This window comes from Tubulanus polymorphus, chromosome 8 (genome assembly GCF_964204645.1).
Source record: "Tubulanus polymorphus chromosome 8, tnTubPoly1.2, whole genome shotgun sequence".
NCBI classification, from domain to species: Eukaryota; Metazoa; Nemertea; class Palaeonemertea; order Tubulaniformes; family Tubulanidae; genus Tubulanus; species Tubulanus polymorphus.
The window spans coordinates 14,142,645-14,157,671 of NC_134032.1; the positions used below are offsets into that span (position 1 = coordinate 14,142,645).

The 15,027-nt window shown below is 37.9% G+C and overlaps 3 protein-coding genes across 4 annotated transcripts; 2 read left to right on the top strand and 1 right to left on the bottom strand.

Moving 5' to 3' along the window:
- The first annotated feature begins 136 nt into the window (after positions 1-136).
- On the top strand, positions 137-6,688 carry LOC141909964 (F-box only protein 9-like). The gene is made up of 13 exons (XM_074800649.1): positions 137-250; positions 1,505-1,732; positions 1,897-1,954; positions 2,105-2,188; positions 2,590-2,771; positions 3,308-3,409; positions 3,808-3,869; positions 4,178-4,263; positions 4,341-4,454; positions 4,768-4,892; positions 4,980-5,090; positions 5,178-5,260; positions 5,929-6,688. Exons 1-13 carry the CDS (start codon positions 248-250, stop codon positions 6,041-6,043), a joined length of 1,353 nt encoding a protein of 450 aa, XP_074656750.1. The 5' UTR covers positions 137-247; the 3' UTR covers positions 6,044-6,688.
- A 40-nt stretch (positions 6,689-6,728) lies between these two features.
- On the bottom strand, positions 6,729-8,459 carry LOC141909965 (uncharacterized). Its single transcript, XM_074800650.1, has 3 exons — positions 8,278-8,459; positions 7,779-8,012; positions 6,729-7,071 (listed from the first exon to the last, which is right to left on the bottom strand). Exons 1-3 carry the CDS (start codon positions 8,338-8,340, stop codon positions 6,910-6,912), a joined length of 459 nt encoding a protein of 152 aa, XP_074656751.1. The 5' UTR covers positions 8,341-8,459; the 3' UTR covers positions 6,729-6,909.
- A 244-nt stretch (positions 8,460-8,703) lies between these two features.
- LOC141909729 (zinc finger FYVE domain-containing protein 9-like) lies at positions 8,704-14,102 on the top strand. 2 transcript variants are annotated; one of them, XM_074800320.1, is made up of 13 exons: positions 8,704-8,828; positions 9,020-9,204; positions 9,611-9,679; positions 9,763-9,840; positions 10,059-10,223; positions 10,497-10,597; positions 10,682-10,817; positions 11,128-11,187; positions 11,939-12,024; positions 12,231-12,338; positions 12,711-12,873; positions 13,295-13,419; positions 13,720-14,102. In XM_074800320.1, exons 1-13 carry the CDS (start codon positions 8,818-8,820, stop codon positions 13,960-13,962), a joined length of 1,530 nt encoding a protein of 509 aa, XP_074656421.1. In that variant the 5' UTR covers positions 8,704-8,817; the 3' UTR covers positions 13,963-14,102. The 2 variants fall into 2 exon arrangements, with proteins under 2 accessions (XP_074656421.1, XP_074656422.1); XM_074800321.1 differs by lacking the exon at positions 11,128-11,187.
- The last annotated feature ends 925 nt before the right edge of the window (positions 14,103-15,027 follow it).

Below are 15,027 nucleotides of genomic sequence, written 5' to 3' on the forward strand. Positions count from 1 at the left end.
GCATTTCCACGGAAATGCCCGAACTAGGGTTACGGAGATAGCCGAACTAGGGTTTGACTGGTTACGGAGATTCCCGAGCGTGGGTCACGGAACTAGCGTTAGGCTTACGGAGATTCCCGAAGGAGCCGATTTGTAAACAAAATGGCAGCGGTCAGAAGAGGAAAATTACGTCTTTGCGACCAAGTTATTTGTTTCTCCTTCCGCGATATTTGAGCGCATTCACCCTCGAGCAGGGTAAACAGATACTATGGTAGGTCTACAATCAGAATATTGTAAGACGTACGAATGACATTTTGTATTTATCGAGTATTTGTAGCGAACATTTTGACATTCGGTTTGAAAACTGGTAATGATTAACAACAACACAAAATGGCTGTCGTCGCCGATTCCCAGGCACTTGGATACGTGTTTACGTGTTTTAATCCAAGGCTACGTTAAAAAAAAAATAATTAAAATTGTGTTGGTTTCTCTGGTGTGATTGTCACTTACTGAATGAAGTCAAGGACCGTTTGCCAAAAAAGCCAGATCGGATGACTAAAGACAAAAGTGCCGTATTATTGCTATTTATTTTTAGGCGTGAATATCCAATATTTTTATTGAATTACCTTGAACTGTTTACCGACCAGGTTTGGGTTTCATAGATGTGGAAGAAAAATAGTCCCTGGGAATATTTTGAAGTTCGTCGTTTTTTTAGGCCTATAACCAGGACAGGTTTCTCATTGTTACTATGGTAGTTGTCACCCGTCCCAGATTGAGGATTTACCCGTAGGGATAACTTTGAAACTCAGGCTATGAAACCGGGCCCAGGATTTTATGAGTTGTGTGAGAATGAATTCGAGTTGATATCAGTTGATTTTCTATGAGTTTACTCTGAAGGCAAATCCTAAACTTGCATCGCTGTAACATCAGTCTGGGGCCCGCTGCAGTTGCTGAAAGGTTGGTTAACGATAAGAAGGGTGTTCGTTGGAGGCAATTTTTGATTGCCGCGGCCAATTGCCGATTTTTCCATAGGTTCTAATATTGCAGCGGCGAATTTACTTCAATTTCATCAAAAATATAGTATAGAAAAAAAAAAACGTCTTTTAGTAAATTATTGCCACGGTAGTTGCTATGGTTCCAACGCCACTGGATAATGTGGCGGATAATTACCATAGTCAGTGTGGGATTTAGGGTACCACATGTTCAAATGTCTTATCAGGCAAAATTTCTTGAGAGTTTGATCGCCTCAAACAATTGTTTCCTTGGGATCCTGAATGCTGTTTAGGATATTCAATTGTACGCATTGAGTATTTTCTGGAAAATTTTTTCGAAAAAATTGCCCTTTTTTCTTTGAAGAGAAATGGGACCCTGGATCCGCCCCTGATAGTAAAAATGAAGTTTTGAATGTCACTTTGTCAACTATCCACTGGTTAACGATAACCAACTTTTCAGCGACTGGCCGCTGATTTACCTGTTGCCAAGAAGACAGTAAAAAGAAGGGTCTTTGATATGAATCTATTTTCAGGATGGTGCCGGAGGAATGGACCTGGATGGAGGAGGGGATGACGAATCTTCTTCTTCCTACTGCGTCGCCACGGCGACAGCGGAGATGCCGACTAGTTTAGACGGGCAGTTGGAACAGTTCAGAACGAAATGGAAGGAAGAGATCAGAGGAGGATGTAGTTCTGCTAGTAGGACACCAGGTGGCGAACTAGTCAACTCTAAGAGTGACGAATCTTCGAAGGAAGCCCGGGTAAAAAATGTATTCATAATCTTATAAAGAATAAAGTCAATTAATAATTAATTAGGTTGATTAGATTTTTTTGAGCTAAGATTTTTTCTGGAGCTAAAATGCAACTAAGGCCGCAAGAAAAACCTGTTATCGCTGCCTTCTATATTGAAGATATAAAATTTCAGGCAAAGGAGTTTTTTCTACAAGGCGTTCAAGCGGAAATGATTGGATCCATGAATGAAGGTTCGATTAATCAATGATTGTAACAATTCAATAAATATTTGTTACAATTCAATCAATTGTTACAATTCGTTTATACATTTTGAAACGTGATACATTTATTGATGTTTTGATGCAATTATTGAAGTTTTGATGAATCTCTTTATATTTCAGCTATCAACTTTTACCGCAAAGCGATCATGCTTGTACCTGATATTGAATCGAAGATCGAAGATTTTATGCCGGACAGAAACAGGGGTAAGATGAACTATTTAACTACGATATCAACTCATGATAGAAATCCTGAGAAAATCCTAAAATCTAATTTGCCAAATATCCTGGAATATTTAGAGGATTTATAAGGAAGAAAAATAATTTGCAGCATCATGGTCAAACAACAAGAATAATTGATTAAATTTTAACGAAACAGCGTATTATTATAAAATGATATATGAGAGCATCTTATGAAAAAAGTAAAAGTTATTTTGATGGAAAAACTACTTTATTCATTCGTCATATATTGTTTACAACACTCAATTTTCATATAAACATGTATTAAAAAAACTGCCCTGACCAAGTTTTTCCCTTTGAAAAAATGATCCTCACCTTTGGCCTCGCACATATTTTTGAAATTCACTCGATACTTTTGCCGCCCACAGCGAGACAGGAGAGCGAGAGTTCAGCGTCTGGAAGCGATATATCGTCGACGACCGAGTTCGAAGAAGTATCGAATATCGTCGAACCGGACGAGGATGATTTCGATATCGATAATTTAGTCTCGAGATTTCATCGTTTAGGAGTCACCGATAAAAACTTCTGTTCGCCCGAATACGAACCAACTGTAAGTTAATAACAGAATTCAGGGTTCTCAATACTGATCATGGAAAATCTAGGAATTTTGGATTTACTTTTCCCTCCAGGGAACCTAAACTCTTTTTCTCATGAAAATCTTTGAAAGTGGGAAATTTGAATGCTTGGTGCCTTGTTGTTCCCTTTCTTGAAAGTTGGGGATTTTGAGTTATTCACGTCTAGTTGTTCTTGATGACAAGTGATACAAGGAACCTCTTGATATGAAACATACCTCACTGAGGATATCTAATAGTTTAATCTGGGAATTTGAATTTTTGGTGCCTAGTTGTTCTTGCTGGTGACGAGTGTCACAAGGAACCTCTTGATATGAAACAGACCTTACTGATGATATCTTATAATTTAATCTGGGAATTTTTGGTCAAGGGTCAGGAAACTCAGATTCCCTGATCTGTAAGAATCCTGGGATTATTGATCAAGAGAATATTGATAATCCATTAAACATCCTGGATTATACCTGGATTTTTCCTGGGATATACGTGAATTATATTTGGATTTTCTGTATTTCAGGGAGCTCATATCTCAGATTTACCGATTGAAGTTTTAATGTACATAATCAAGTGGGTCGTTTCTGATGAGTTGGATATGAGGATGTTAGAACAACTCGCCAAGGTAAGTGATTCGTACCCTTTCTAAAAACATCCGAGGTAATGTAAGTCTCTGGCTATAGTAAAGCCTTTCACTTACTTTTGCGACGTAAACCAATTTCAGGCGTGGATCCAGAATTTTTTCCAGGAGTGGGTTCATAAAAAGTGTAAACGTTAATCTGCCGACTAAAATCTCTTATGATAGGGGGCCTGTACGGCATATTGTTTGGCCAAACGTAAGATGAAATAATACCGATTATGTGGTGCTGTCCGTCCGCTTTGTCTTGAGTACATTCCTTCAAGAAAACGAATGATTAAAAAATTGTTTTGGTAGCTGAGCACGACCCCTGAAACCCCTCCTCTGGTTTTGCGCCTGAATTTGGTCAATAATTTTGATATATTGATCATTGATTTTCTTAACAGGTGTCGAGAGGATTTTATTTGTTTGCAAGAGATGAACATCTGTGGATGAGAGCCTGTAAGCGGTAAGGATCAATCTCTACTCTCCCCCTCCCCATTCCCCTCCCCCTCAGAAGTCGGGGACAAGTCAGGCAAACATGCTGAGATTGCTTGATGCGTATGAAATCAAACAGTTTCCGACTATGTCTTACGTATTTGACTCCATTAATTGTTTGGACTCTTAGCAGTTCAAGTCAGGGAAAACAATGTAAATGTCAGGGAATAGTTGGGGAAAAACATATCACATAAAAGTGTCCACCCTACAAATCGATATCTGTATGATTATATCGTATCTCTTGAAATTGAATTGATGATATTTTAAATTGTGTTCTAGAATTTGGGGAGTGAATTGCGGGCGACCAAGAGAATTTGGAAGTTACAGATCGATGTATATATGCCGACCGCATGTTCACTGTAACGGTAAGTCAGGTTACCGTCCGCTCCCCGAGGTGATGTTTATTTTATATATTGTAAGTTGTAAGTTGTATATTGTATAGGTGTATACATCAATCGGATGACATACATCAGACACGGTGAACAGGGATTAGAACCCGGATATCAACCAGTTTATCTTATTGAATACTTCAGATTCTTCCGGTTTTTTGCCAACGGTAAGTTTTAGATTATCTACTCCGGTAGTTGTTAATGTCCTACTGCACACTAGCGACATCTGGTGGATCCTTACTTGCCACAAGTGAAATCGTCTATTGCCGCTGTAGTTGATGCCTTACTGCACACTAGCAACATCTGGTGGATCCTCACTTGCCAGTCAAATGTAGAATCCTCCATGGATGTGAAGTAGTGTGTTTCATCAGGTCGACTAAACAGGTTTCCCCAGAAAATGTAGGGTCTTCATTCCATTATTGATAGATCGCCCCCTGGTGGTTGGTATTTCTAACAAATAATGTATGATTATTGTTGTAGGCGCGTGTTTGATGATCACGTCTGCTGATGAACCGTCGGTAACCGTTCAAAAACTGAGGAATTATAGTTTAAACGATCGTATCCAAGGATTAATGTTCGGACATTATAAACTAGCGGGAGACACGGTAATTAATCCAACAATCGATTTGCCAACAATTAAATGAAAAAACTTGTTCAATATTCTCGTTAGTAACGTTTTAATCGGTTGCTAGGTTACCATCGTTTTGAAACGTCACAAAGATCGGCAGTTGAACGCCAACAATCGATATCGTCGTTTCCGTAGAGACAACAATCAAGATGAATCGGAACAAATATTTCACATCGTATGTATTCATAAAATCCGTCTGTTACCGTGGTTACTCACTGTTGCTATGGTTACTCATTATATGTACATTGTCGTATAATTTAAGGAGTTAACGATAAGCAGTAGAAATAGTAAACATCAGCACACTTGTCTTATCTGGAACCATTATTCTGTACAGACTATAAACAAGTAAGTCTACTGGATGCCTGTTAAGTGGTCTCTCCTACAAATTCTCGGTCCAGTTGCGCCACTTAGGTTCAAACTAAGATCTATAACCAATCTAACAACTTAAGACCAGTCTTAGAATTTAAGACCATTTTTGGACGTTAAGTCTCAACTGAGGAACCGGCCCCTGATCATTAATCGTAAGACTGGTCTTAACTTGTTTGATTGACTATAGAAATAAGTTGGTCTAAGACTGGTCTTAAGTTTAGGCCGTGACTATGAAACTGGCTCTAGAGGATTGTCCAGTTGGTCATCTAAGGTTTCGATTGGTCTCTACCGAATCCGGAATTCTCTTTTGGTGTGTCAGTTTCGACTACTAAGCGCTCAACCTATCCTGAAATAGTGTAATCGGTAAACCTGATAGAAGCGGCCAGTACAGAATTGAATGGAATGCATTCATCAATTGAAACCTGAGGTCAGTTGCACAGTCGTGACTTAAGTCCAAAAGTGGTCGTAAATCTTAAGACTGGTCTCAAGTTGTTAGATTGTTGGTCTTAGACTGGTCTCAAGTCTAAGCCATGACTATGAAACTGGCCCCCGAGGTCTGTGGGGTATAATAAATAGGTCTCCTGTTCTAACGCAAAACTGTCCGAATTTTTTCAACGTGTTGCATCGTTCGTTTATGTTTCTAGGACGACTGGTCAAGAAACAATGTCCGAATTCGAATTGAAACCAGAGACGTATCCAATGATGTATTTCTCGCGTGTGAAGAGTTATACAGCTACAACAAACAGCATTCTCGATTAACCCTTTACAACCTACACCCTACTCAACAGTCCGGTGAAAACACGATTAACCCCTTACACCCCACAGTCCAGTGAGAATGTGATTACCCCCTTACACCCAACACTACAGTCCGGTGAGAACACGATTAACCCCTTACACCCCCCAGTCCAGTGTGAACATAATTAACCCCTTACACCCCAGTCCGGTGTGAACATGATTAACCCCTTACACCCCAGTCCGGTGTGAACATAATTAACCCCTTACACCCCGCAGTCCGGTGATCAGCCACTATATTTTAACGGAAATGCAGCTTATTTGGTATTGATTTTATGCAATTATATATCAACGCGTATGTTTTAAACTTGTTATTTTTCTGAGATTTTTGTTTGCGTTAAAAAATGGATTGTTTGAGAGGGTTTTGGTATCGCGCTGCAAAAGGTGAACCGTGGGTCGAGCGTAAAATGAAAAACTTGTATTTTATTTTTCTACCTGCTTTCCGTAGACTTGAGTGAATTTATGGTTTTCACTTTATTTTGCTTGTAAATATTCCGATAGTGGCTAAGGGTTTATTTATTATTACTATGTATCTTTAGTTTTGACTTCACAGAAAATGTTTTCCATTGTTGTATACATTTTAATGAGGTTCTAATTATTCACGCGCTAAAATCTACGTTTATTGTAACAGAACAGAAAAATAAACATTGATATCATTGTAATTAACGTTATTTGAATTACGAGTTTCTTGGTTTTATTCGTCGATCGTGAAGCGTACAGAATTTTCGGAGGATTTTTTTTACGGGGAGGAAATCGCGCGAATTGAGATTTCGCTCCATCTTGAGGAGATAGTTCCGGGTTTAACTACGAGGGGGCGCTGTCGTCACTCGCTTTCAATCGGCTGGTACATCTATTCCGCAGTCCGCGTCCTGCTGCGTCGTATCCATGGCAACCTCTTCTTCGATCGTATCGAGACTTTCACATTGTCTTTTGACGAATTTCATGGCGTCTGCCGGGACTGTTCCCTGATCAAGTTTCTGACACCATTTTTTGTACTGTTACGAATGAGATGAATAAGTTAAGAATTTAATCACTTACAATTTTTGGACGCAAAACCATAAAACTAGATCTTTGGAGTAAATCATTTAACAAATCATTGGTCGAATGATTTCTCCAAGATAAGATACATTTTACATTACAATACTGATCCAATAACTTTTTCGATCACATTTCACGCCTATTTATCTTAATCAAAAAGGGGATGAAATGGTTGAACTATATACTTCTAGTCGGACGCTAGAACAAGTTCAAAGCTAGAGGCTTGGATTTATCAGCTAAAACAAGTTCAAATTAACCCCAATTTGTAAGTCGATCCTGCTTCAAATACACTACGGTAGCCAATACACTAATATCTAGCTACATCTATCTGCAGTTTGTAACTGATAATGAATTTTAATCAACAACCTTTCTCGCATTTTCACCCAAAAAAAATTAGGCCTACATTTAAATACATTTGACAATTGTGCAACAATTCCAGGGGTCAGTTGCTCAAAAGTTAGGTGGACAAATACCATAGTAACAATGAAATTTCAATTGTCACTTTGTCAACTATCCACTGGTTTTACTTTTACCAACTTTTGAGCAACTGACCTTTGGAATTGTTGCACAATTGTTAAATATATTTAAATGAAGGCCTAATTTTTTTGGGCTGAAAATGCGAGAAAGGTTACGTTAATCAAAATTCAGATCGTTAAATACTTACCATTTCTAGTTCATTTCTCAAAGCTAGAATAGCTTTCTCACGCGTGGACACAAGATCTTCAACGTATTGATAGCGTAGTTTTTTACGGGCTCGACACTCGCGGGCCGACTGACGACTTCGCTCTAATTTCGTCTTGACGTCGATTTTAGAAGGTTTCCGCCCCCGACGACTTTTCTTCACCGGAGCACTGGCCGGGGCAGCTGTCGTAACGGGGCATGGAGCAGATTGGGCTTCCTGTGTGGAAAACAAGAAAAACTATCAACAATTTAATAAAAACATTTAATAATCCAAAAAATTCAAAAATCTTTTCCTTCTTAATCATATCAAAAGTAACCTTACAATAAGTGAAATTCAATAAGTGAAACTCTAAATACTTATATTTTTGTGAATCAGATAGTTTAAAGGATCTAAGGAACCAACTTGTCAAAATTCATGTAAACAAAAACAAATGCACATGGGGGATAGTCCTGCTACGATCAATAACTCTATTTTTACTCACCTTCCCGGAATCGACAGTCAATTCCACGAATGCTTGTTGGTTTATTGTAATCATCTGATCCATTTTCAGTTATTTGTAAGATTTGACTTTATTTCGATGAGGAAATATTCCAAGTTAAGAAATAGGTCTTCTTTTTTCTGTCAGTGTGTTTTGACAATATGGTGCGCGCAAATAGTTCGTTATGTAAATAAACAAATGACGTCATTATCATGTGACGACTGACAAAGATTGTGAATAATTTGCATATAATGGAACTTTTGTATTTTAAATGATTACATTCTCGGTAGAATCATAAAAATTTTGTATAGATTTTCATATTCATGGGGACAAAATCCATATTGATCTTCTAACTATTTCACGAGCGTACGAATCGCAATATCGAATCACGCGACCTCGCGTATGGATTCCGTAGGAATTCCCGAATGACATCAATGGGTAATCCAGGAAGTGAACTGGTGGCGTTCACTGGTGACAAAATGATAACTTTTTCCGCTTTTTCCACCTTTTACTGTCGATTTTCAGCCCTATAAAAGTAGCGAAATGGGAAATTGGTAAGCGTAACTCGAGGTCGAATCATTTCCGTTAAATATTCGTTTAAACTTTTCGGCGTTGAAATCAAAATTCTCAGTTTTAGGGCGTGATACTGACCCCATCAAGTCTAATCAAAATCAAGATTTATTGTGACATTTTCAGAAAATGGAAAATCATATCATTTAATTTAACAACAATCACATAATTTCAGTTGTCCCGGTGACAGTACCCGTGGCGATGATCAGCAGACGCTGTCTCGATATTCGGCACAGATGGCGGTCGATCCGATTGGTTCAACGACTGCCAATCAGGCTGGTGTTCAGGCGGATTCGAGTACTCAAGATCGCCCTCGGTTACGGCCTTTCTGCATCGTGAGACCTGATGACAGTATCCCTGGTAACTCATCAGTTTATCTAGTATTTATTTGTATTTACAGGAACAGGGTTCTTACGAGTTTTTGGAAAATGGGATTTATTCAAGCAGATCCTGGAAATGCTATGTAGATTTGATTTTCCTATTATAGCTATGGAAAATCTGAAAATGGTCCCTAAATCAAATTTTCCTTCTATTTAATGACTGCATGCATATTTGTATTACAATTTTGGCTGACACTTTGTCAATGGTATTGATAGTTGGCACTTAATTACTTGGAATGGGACTGTTCTCATTGGTGATTTAGGGGTATAGAAAGTTTGTAATCTGGGTATGGAAAAGTTGTGGAAACCTGTAAGAACCGCGCTTGAAGTTATTTTCGAGAAGAACATATTTTTGTTTCATCAACATCTGTATTGTATATTTCTAGGTAAGGTGGTCGTGGCTGACGTTCTAGAAACTGAACAGCAAACTTCACATCTTATGCCACAAGTCGTCGGTAAATAAACATCGATATTTGAGCCACAAGTTCAGTCAGAAAATTTGGTAGATTTTGAAAAATTTTCAAATATTTATTTTCAGACTCGGATAAAGATCCGCTAAGCGTGATGGTTCTATTCGACGGTGGGATGATACTCGTCAAAATCAAAATCGTTTTTTGTAAGTTTTTTCTTTCACATACCCTGGGGCCGGTTCCATAGTCATGGCTTAGACTTAAGACCAGTCTAAGACTATCTTATTTCTATAGCTAATCTAACAGCTTAAGACCAGTCTTAAGATTTAAGACCAATATCGGACTTAAGTTGCGACTATGGAACCGGCCCCTGAAGATATAGCAGGAAAACCGATCGATTTAACTAACCCTGGATTGATTTCAGTGGAGTGTTGCGCTAAGACGTTAGTTTGGCGTTACTCGACGAACGGACTCGAAAAATACGGCCAACAGGAAGTCGTGTTTATAATGGAATACAACGAAAACGAGAAAACGATATCATTCGATATGTTAGAAATGTTTCAAAATATCGCCGTGCAAGCTAAACGAGGTACCGTTATATAACATCTCGATATATCATCTTCGTTATATCGATATATCGTAATATAATGTCTCAGTTAATGGCTATCGATATCTAGAGATTGAAGTTGAAAAAACATCTCATTTCCTGAAATGAGATATGTCGAATATCGAGATATGTGGCGAAAGATCGAGATAGTTATTGTTTCTCAGATGAGATATGAACAAGTGGAATGCACTAGATATCTCGACCACGTCATTAGATATATCGAATTGAATTGATATTTTGGATCGATATTTTCAGGGAACACCGTTTCGAACATGGGTTTCACTCATTTCCTACCGTGTAACTTTCTAAAAAGTAATAATCATACCGGTTTCCTTTACGTCGCTCCATCCTTCCAGGTAATTCTAGTGTCTGAATTTGTAGTCTGGGGGAGCCACGTTACAGTCTAGATAAACCCGTCTGTCCCTGTTTCTATATTTCAGTGTATCAGACACCTCTTGGACGATGTCGACATTTTGAAAATTCCGTTATTCATGATTTTGATTCATCAGATGGAGGTGCCGATGTTACGCAATATGCCAGTTCGTTTAATGACGCGTCTAGGTCACTCGGAAACCTGTAAGTGTGACTCCACCGGCATCAACCCCTGCATTCCTCATCACGTCAACCCAGGGGCGGATCCACGTGGTTTTATTAAACTCGCGTAAAACCCTAAAAAATTTTAAGTGCCCTTTTATTCAAAATCTTGTTGAAAAAAATCTGTCAACGTCAATTTCTGTAAAACTAAGGCACAATTTTTTCGAAAATGCTGGAAATATGTGAAAAGAGTGGTCAAAAAACGCTTGGATCTTTTCCCCTGGAATCCCTTAGGCGACACTATTTCAATCATACTACATTTTGAATGTATGTTTTCATCGATCTCCACTAGGTGGCATCGTTTGGGCCAGCGGGCCTAAACCTCCTGCCGATAGTCTTAATAAAAACCCAGGTATTAATCTTTATTCCTCTAGTTATTCACATTAATGTTATTAGACCTTAAATCTAATTCCTCCAGGGACCAGATGCACTGAGCCAAATTCAGCTATGACTGGTCTTAAGTTGGTTGACTGGTTATAGAACTAAGATGAGCTTAGACTGGTCTTAAGTTGTCTGTTGAACTAAGATGGTGTTAGGCTGGTCTTAAGTTTGGTAAGATGAGCTATAGAACCAAAATGAGCTTAGACTGGTCTTAAGTTGTTAGATTAGCTATAGAACTGAAATGAGTTAAGACTGGTCTTAAGTTCAGTTCTTAGATTGGTTATTTTGTAAGTTTTTGGTTATATAACCAACAAAAATGAGTTTAAACTGGTCTTAAGTTGTTACATTGGTAATAGAACTAAAAGAGCTTAGACTGATCTTAAGTTGTTAGATTGGCTATAGAACTAACATGAGCTTAGAGCGTTCTTAAGTTGTTACATTGACTATAGAACTTAAAAGCGGTGTGAATCTTAGCTATAGACCTATAGTTGGTCTTAGACTGGTCGTGCATTTGGTGCCTTGATTACAGTAAATGAGGGGGTTATTTTTCCGATTGCAAATTTCATTAATCAACATTTTATCCGCACATTTTAAATAATTGATGAATAAATTTTCCGTTGTTGATTCATTTCATGATTTTTGTTTTACAAGTTCTCCGATATTGCGTCGTAAGTTCTCGAATATTTCAAAGTTGATTTTCGTTGAATGATACGTATTTTCAGGTTATCCGTGCGGCGTAGTGAATAAACGTAATCGGCCGCCGGTATTCGTAGGTGTTCCACAGAACAGTCTTCTTACTCAATTTGCAGTAAGTTTCACAAAAAGATTTTACAAACACTTTCGAAATCACTTTTCAACAATTTCGAGCAAATGATTTTTCAGCATTCGTGGTAACAAATTTGTATTTATGAAGTTCAAATCTGTCTTAAAACTTCAGAATATCAAAAACTTTGATTGAAAAATCAATTTTTTCGAAAAAGAATTGTTGGAAAATTTATGAATTTTAATCTTCAGGATTTCGAGCATTTCAAGTTCACGTTTCCACGGATCGAGAATTCACATATCATCATCAACGACGATTTGAAGGTTACCGTGACGATTCCCTACGACAAACACCAGCGGGTACGTACATCAATTCCCAACAGGGTTCGCAATAGATCACTGAAAATCCAGAAAAAATCTGACTCTTTCCTTGAAAAGTCGGGGAATTTTTAGCATTTAGTTGTTCTTGCTGGAGATGCTTGACACGAGGAATCTCTTGATAACAGCCCCCACTGAGGATATCTTAAAAATTTAATCATGTAATTTGAATTTTTGGTGTCTTGTTGTTCTTGCTGGTGACGAGTGACACAAGGAACCTCATGATAAGAAACAGCCCTCACTGAGGATATCTTATAATTCAATCAGCGAACTTTTGCTCAAAGTCCGGGTTCTCTGATCTGTAAGGGGGCACTGTACAGCGTTTATCAGTGGATGTTTTCTATTTTCGCGCAGGTCGGACAGATTTTAGATCACTGGGGTTCCGGGAACGTATTCGTTATTGGGGGTGATTTCAGTTTATCGGTCGACACGTTTCTAACGGTTACGCAATCTTTAAACGGTTACCAAACGACGGGAATCACAAAATACGACAGTCAACGCTCAGGTGAACGTACAGGTAACAAAGTTGAATTTAAAAAGATTTTTTTTTTATTGATTTATATGGACCCTGTATAATTTACCTGTATTTAACCCTCACTTATCGATGTAAACTCCGCTTTTGTATTGATTATTTCATTATCTTACCCCTTTCAGTGCGTCTACACCGCAGTGCAGTGTATTGATTTAATAAGTAATTACTAATTATCTCTCTTGAAAGATGGCAGCACCTGTCAAACATAGTGAAATATTAGTAACTAACGATACACCTCGCCGCGGTGTAGACACATTATAGTGATATACCCGTTATTCAACACACTAGGGTGGAATTTTTCAGAATTTTCAAATTATCTTCAGCACTATAGGGTATTAATTAGCCAGCACTGAAAGGGTTAGGTGAAAAATAAGATTATTATTATAATTAAGCTGATTTGTTGTAGGTATTGGTGCTAATTTTATAATATTTGCCGGAGCGTTGAAAGGAGAACCTAGCGTTAAATCAGCTCTACTCGAGGACGGAATTATGGTTATGATGAGACCGGAAATATTCCAAGATCTCGCCGAGGTAAACGCAAAAACGAATTCAAATTGTTGCTAGGCTATTTTGATAATGTTGTCCGCCATTAGTGGTAACTAGGTAACATAAATACAATGCTCGTTTAATACAATTCTAGAGAGCATCTTCTCGAGATACGAGATCCTCTGTTGTCAGTATCCTGCGTCAAAGTTTTGTCGTTTATTCCAGTTTTACTTTAAGTTTCATATCGTCTGTCATGTGGCAACTTGACAGCATCAAACTTTGCAACATTGCTACCAACAATGCCACCTTGGCAATGTTTATCATTCTGTTGTTTTTTGTTGCTAGGCGATGAGAAATCGTAAAGGATTCACGATTCGAGCCGATGAGTTTCAGTCGCCGAGTGAAGCGTCGAACGGCGTTCATTCCGGGAAAGTGATTGAAATACAATGGGTTGATCCGAAGCCGTATTTCGTGTCGTTGCTAGCGGCGATCGGATTGACTGTTGAACAAGTGAAAAATCGCGATCGCGCTCAATCGATAACGTTCGAGGCCGCGTCGCGATTGGCCGAACAGGGAATCGAATTCTAAAACGTAGAAACGTAGCGGAATCGTCGAGCATGATACGATCGCGGAAACGTAACTCGGCTAATATTAAACATGTGCAAGTATTGATTGAAACTACCATAGATATTCTAAAAATCACCTGCTATTTGAATGTATACTCCAGAAAGCTTTATATATATATATATATATATATATATGTATATATATATATATATATATATATATATATATATATATATATATATATATATATATATATATATATATATATATATCTATTATTATTCATATTGATATGAATATATATTTATTTACATTATATTTAGATTATAGTATTATATACTGTGCCGTCTGCACCAAATTTCCAGCCGTTCACAGTCAAATAAAGTTCTCCCCATTTCGACAGTTGTGAAATTTGACTCCTGATTGGGGGGGGGGGTTTGTTGCGATAGACTGGACCCTTGCTTTCCTACTGAGGATGCACTTTTCGTCAATACAGAGATCAAAATCTGAAAATTTGACATTCATCCTATCCTAATTTGGATGTATTTCTTCTTTACACCAACGGGCGTTCCGCCCAGGGGCCTTGCGTGACTGCTTTATCTGAGAAATGCTTTTTCTTTTCTGCACCCCGACCTTCCAATTTACCTAGAATTCTGATGAAATTGTCGAAATGAACCCGGTTGGTTATGCAGTTCTTTGTTGCGAATATTTGACTTTTCAGTTGATAAACTTTGGAAATGAACTAATTAATCTCTCAACTCGACACGATCCAAATTTTAGGAAGCATCGTAGGAACAGGTCCTGCGTCGAAGCTTTATTGCTTTTATACTGTAAGAAATTAACTATTGTGAAAATTTCTGATTAGAAATAATAACGCGTTGTATGAATTGTAAATACAAAGATTTAACCGAGCCAAAAATTATTAGGGACCACTTTAGAATGCGTCGTCTGAAAAATGATCATGTTTTTGTTACTGTAATTGTATATATATATATATATATATATTAATAGTTTATTGAAACTCTCTCTTTGTAAGCGGAGAGATATTTTATATGGAAGTGATTAATGTGTGAGAGATGTGATTAA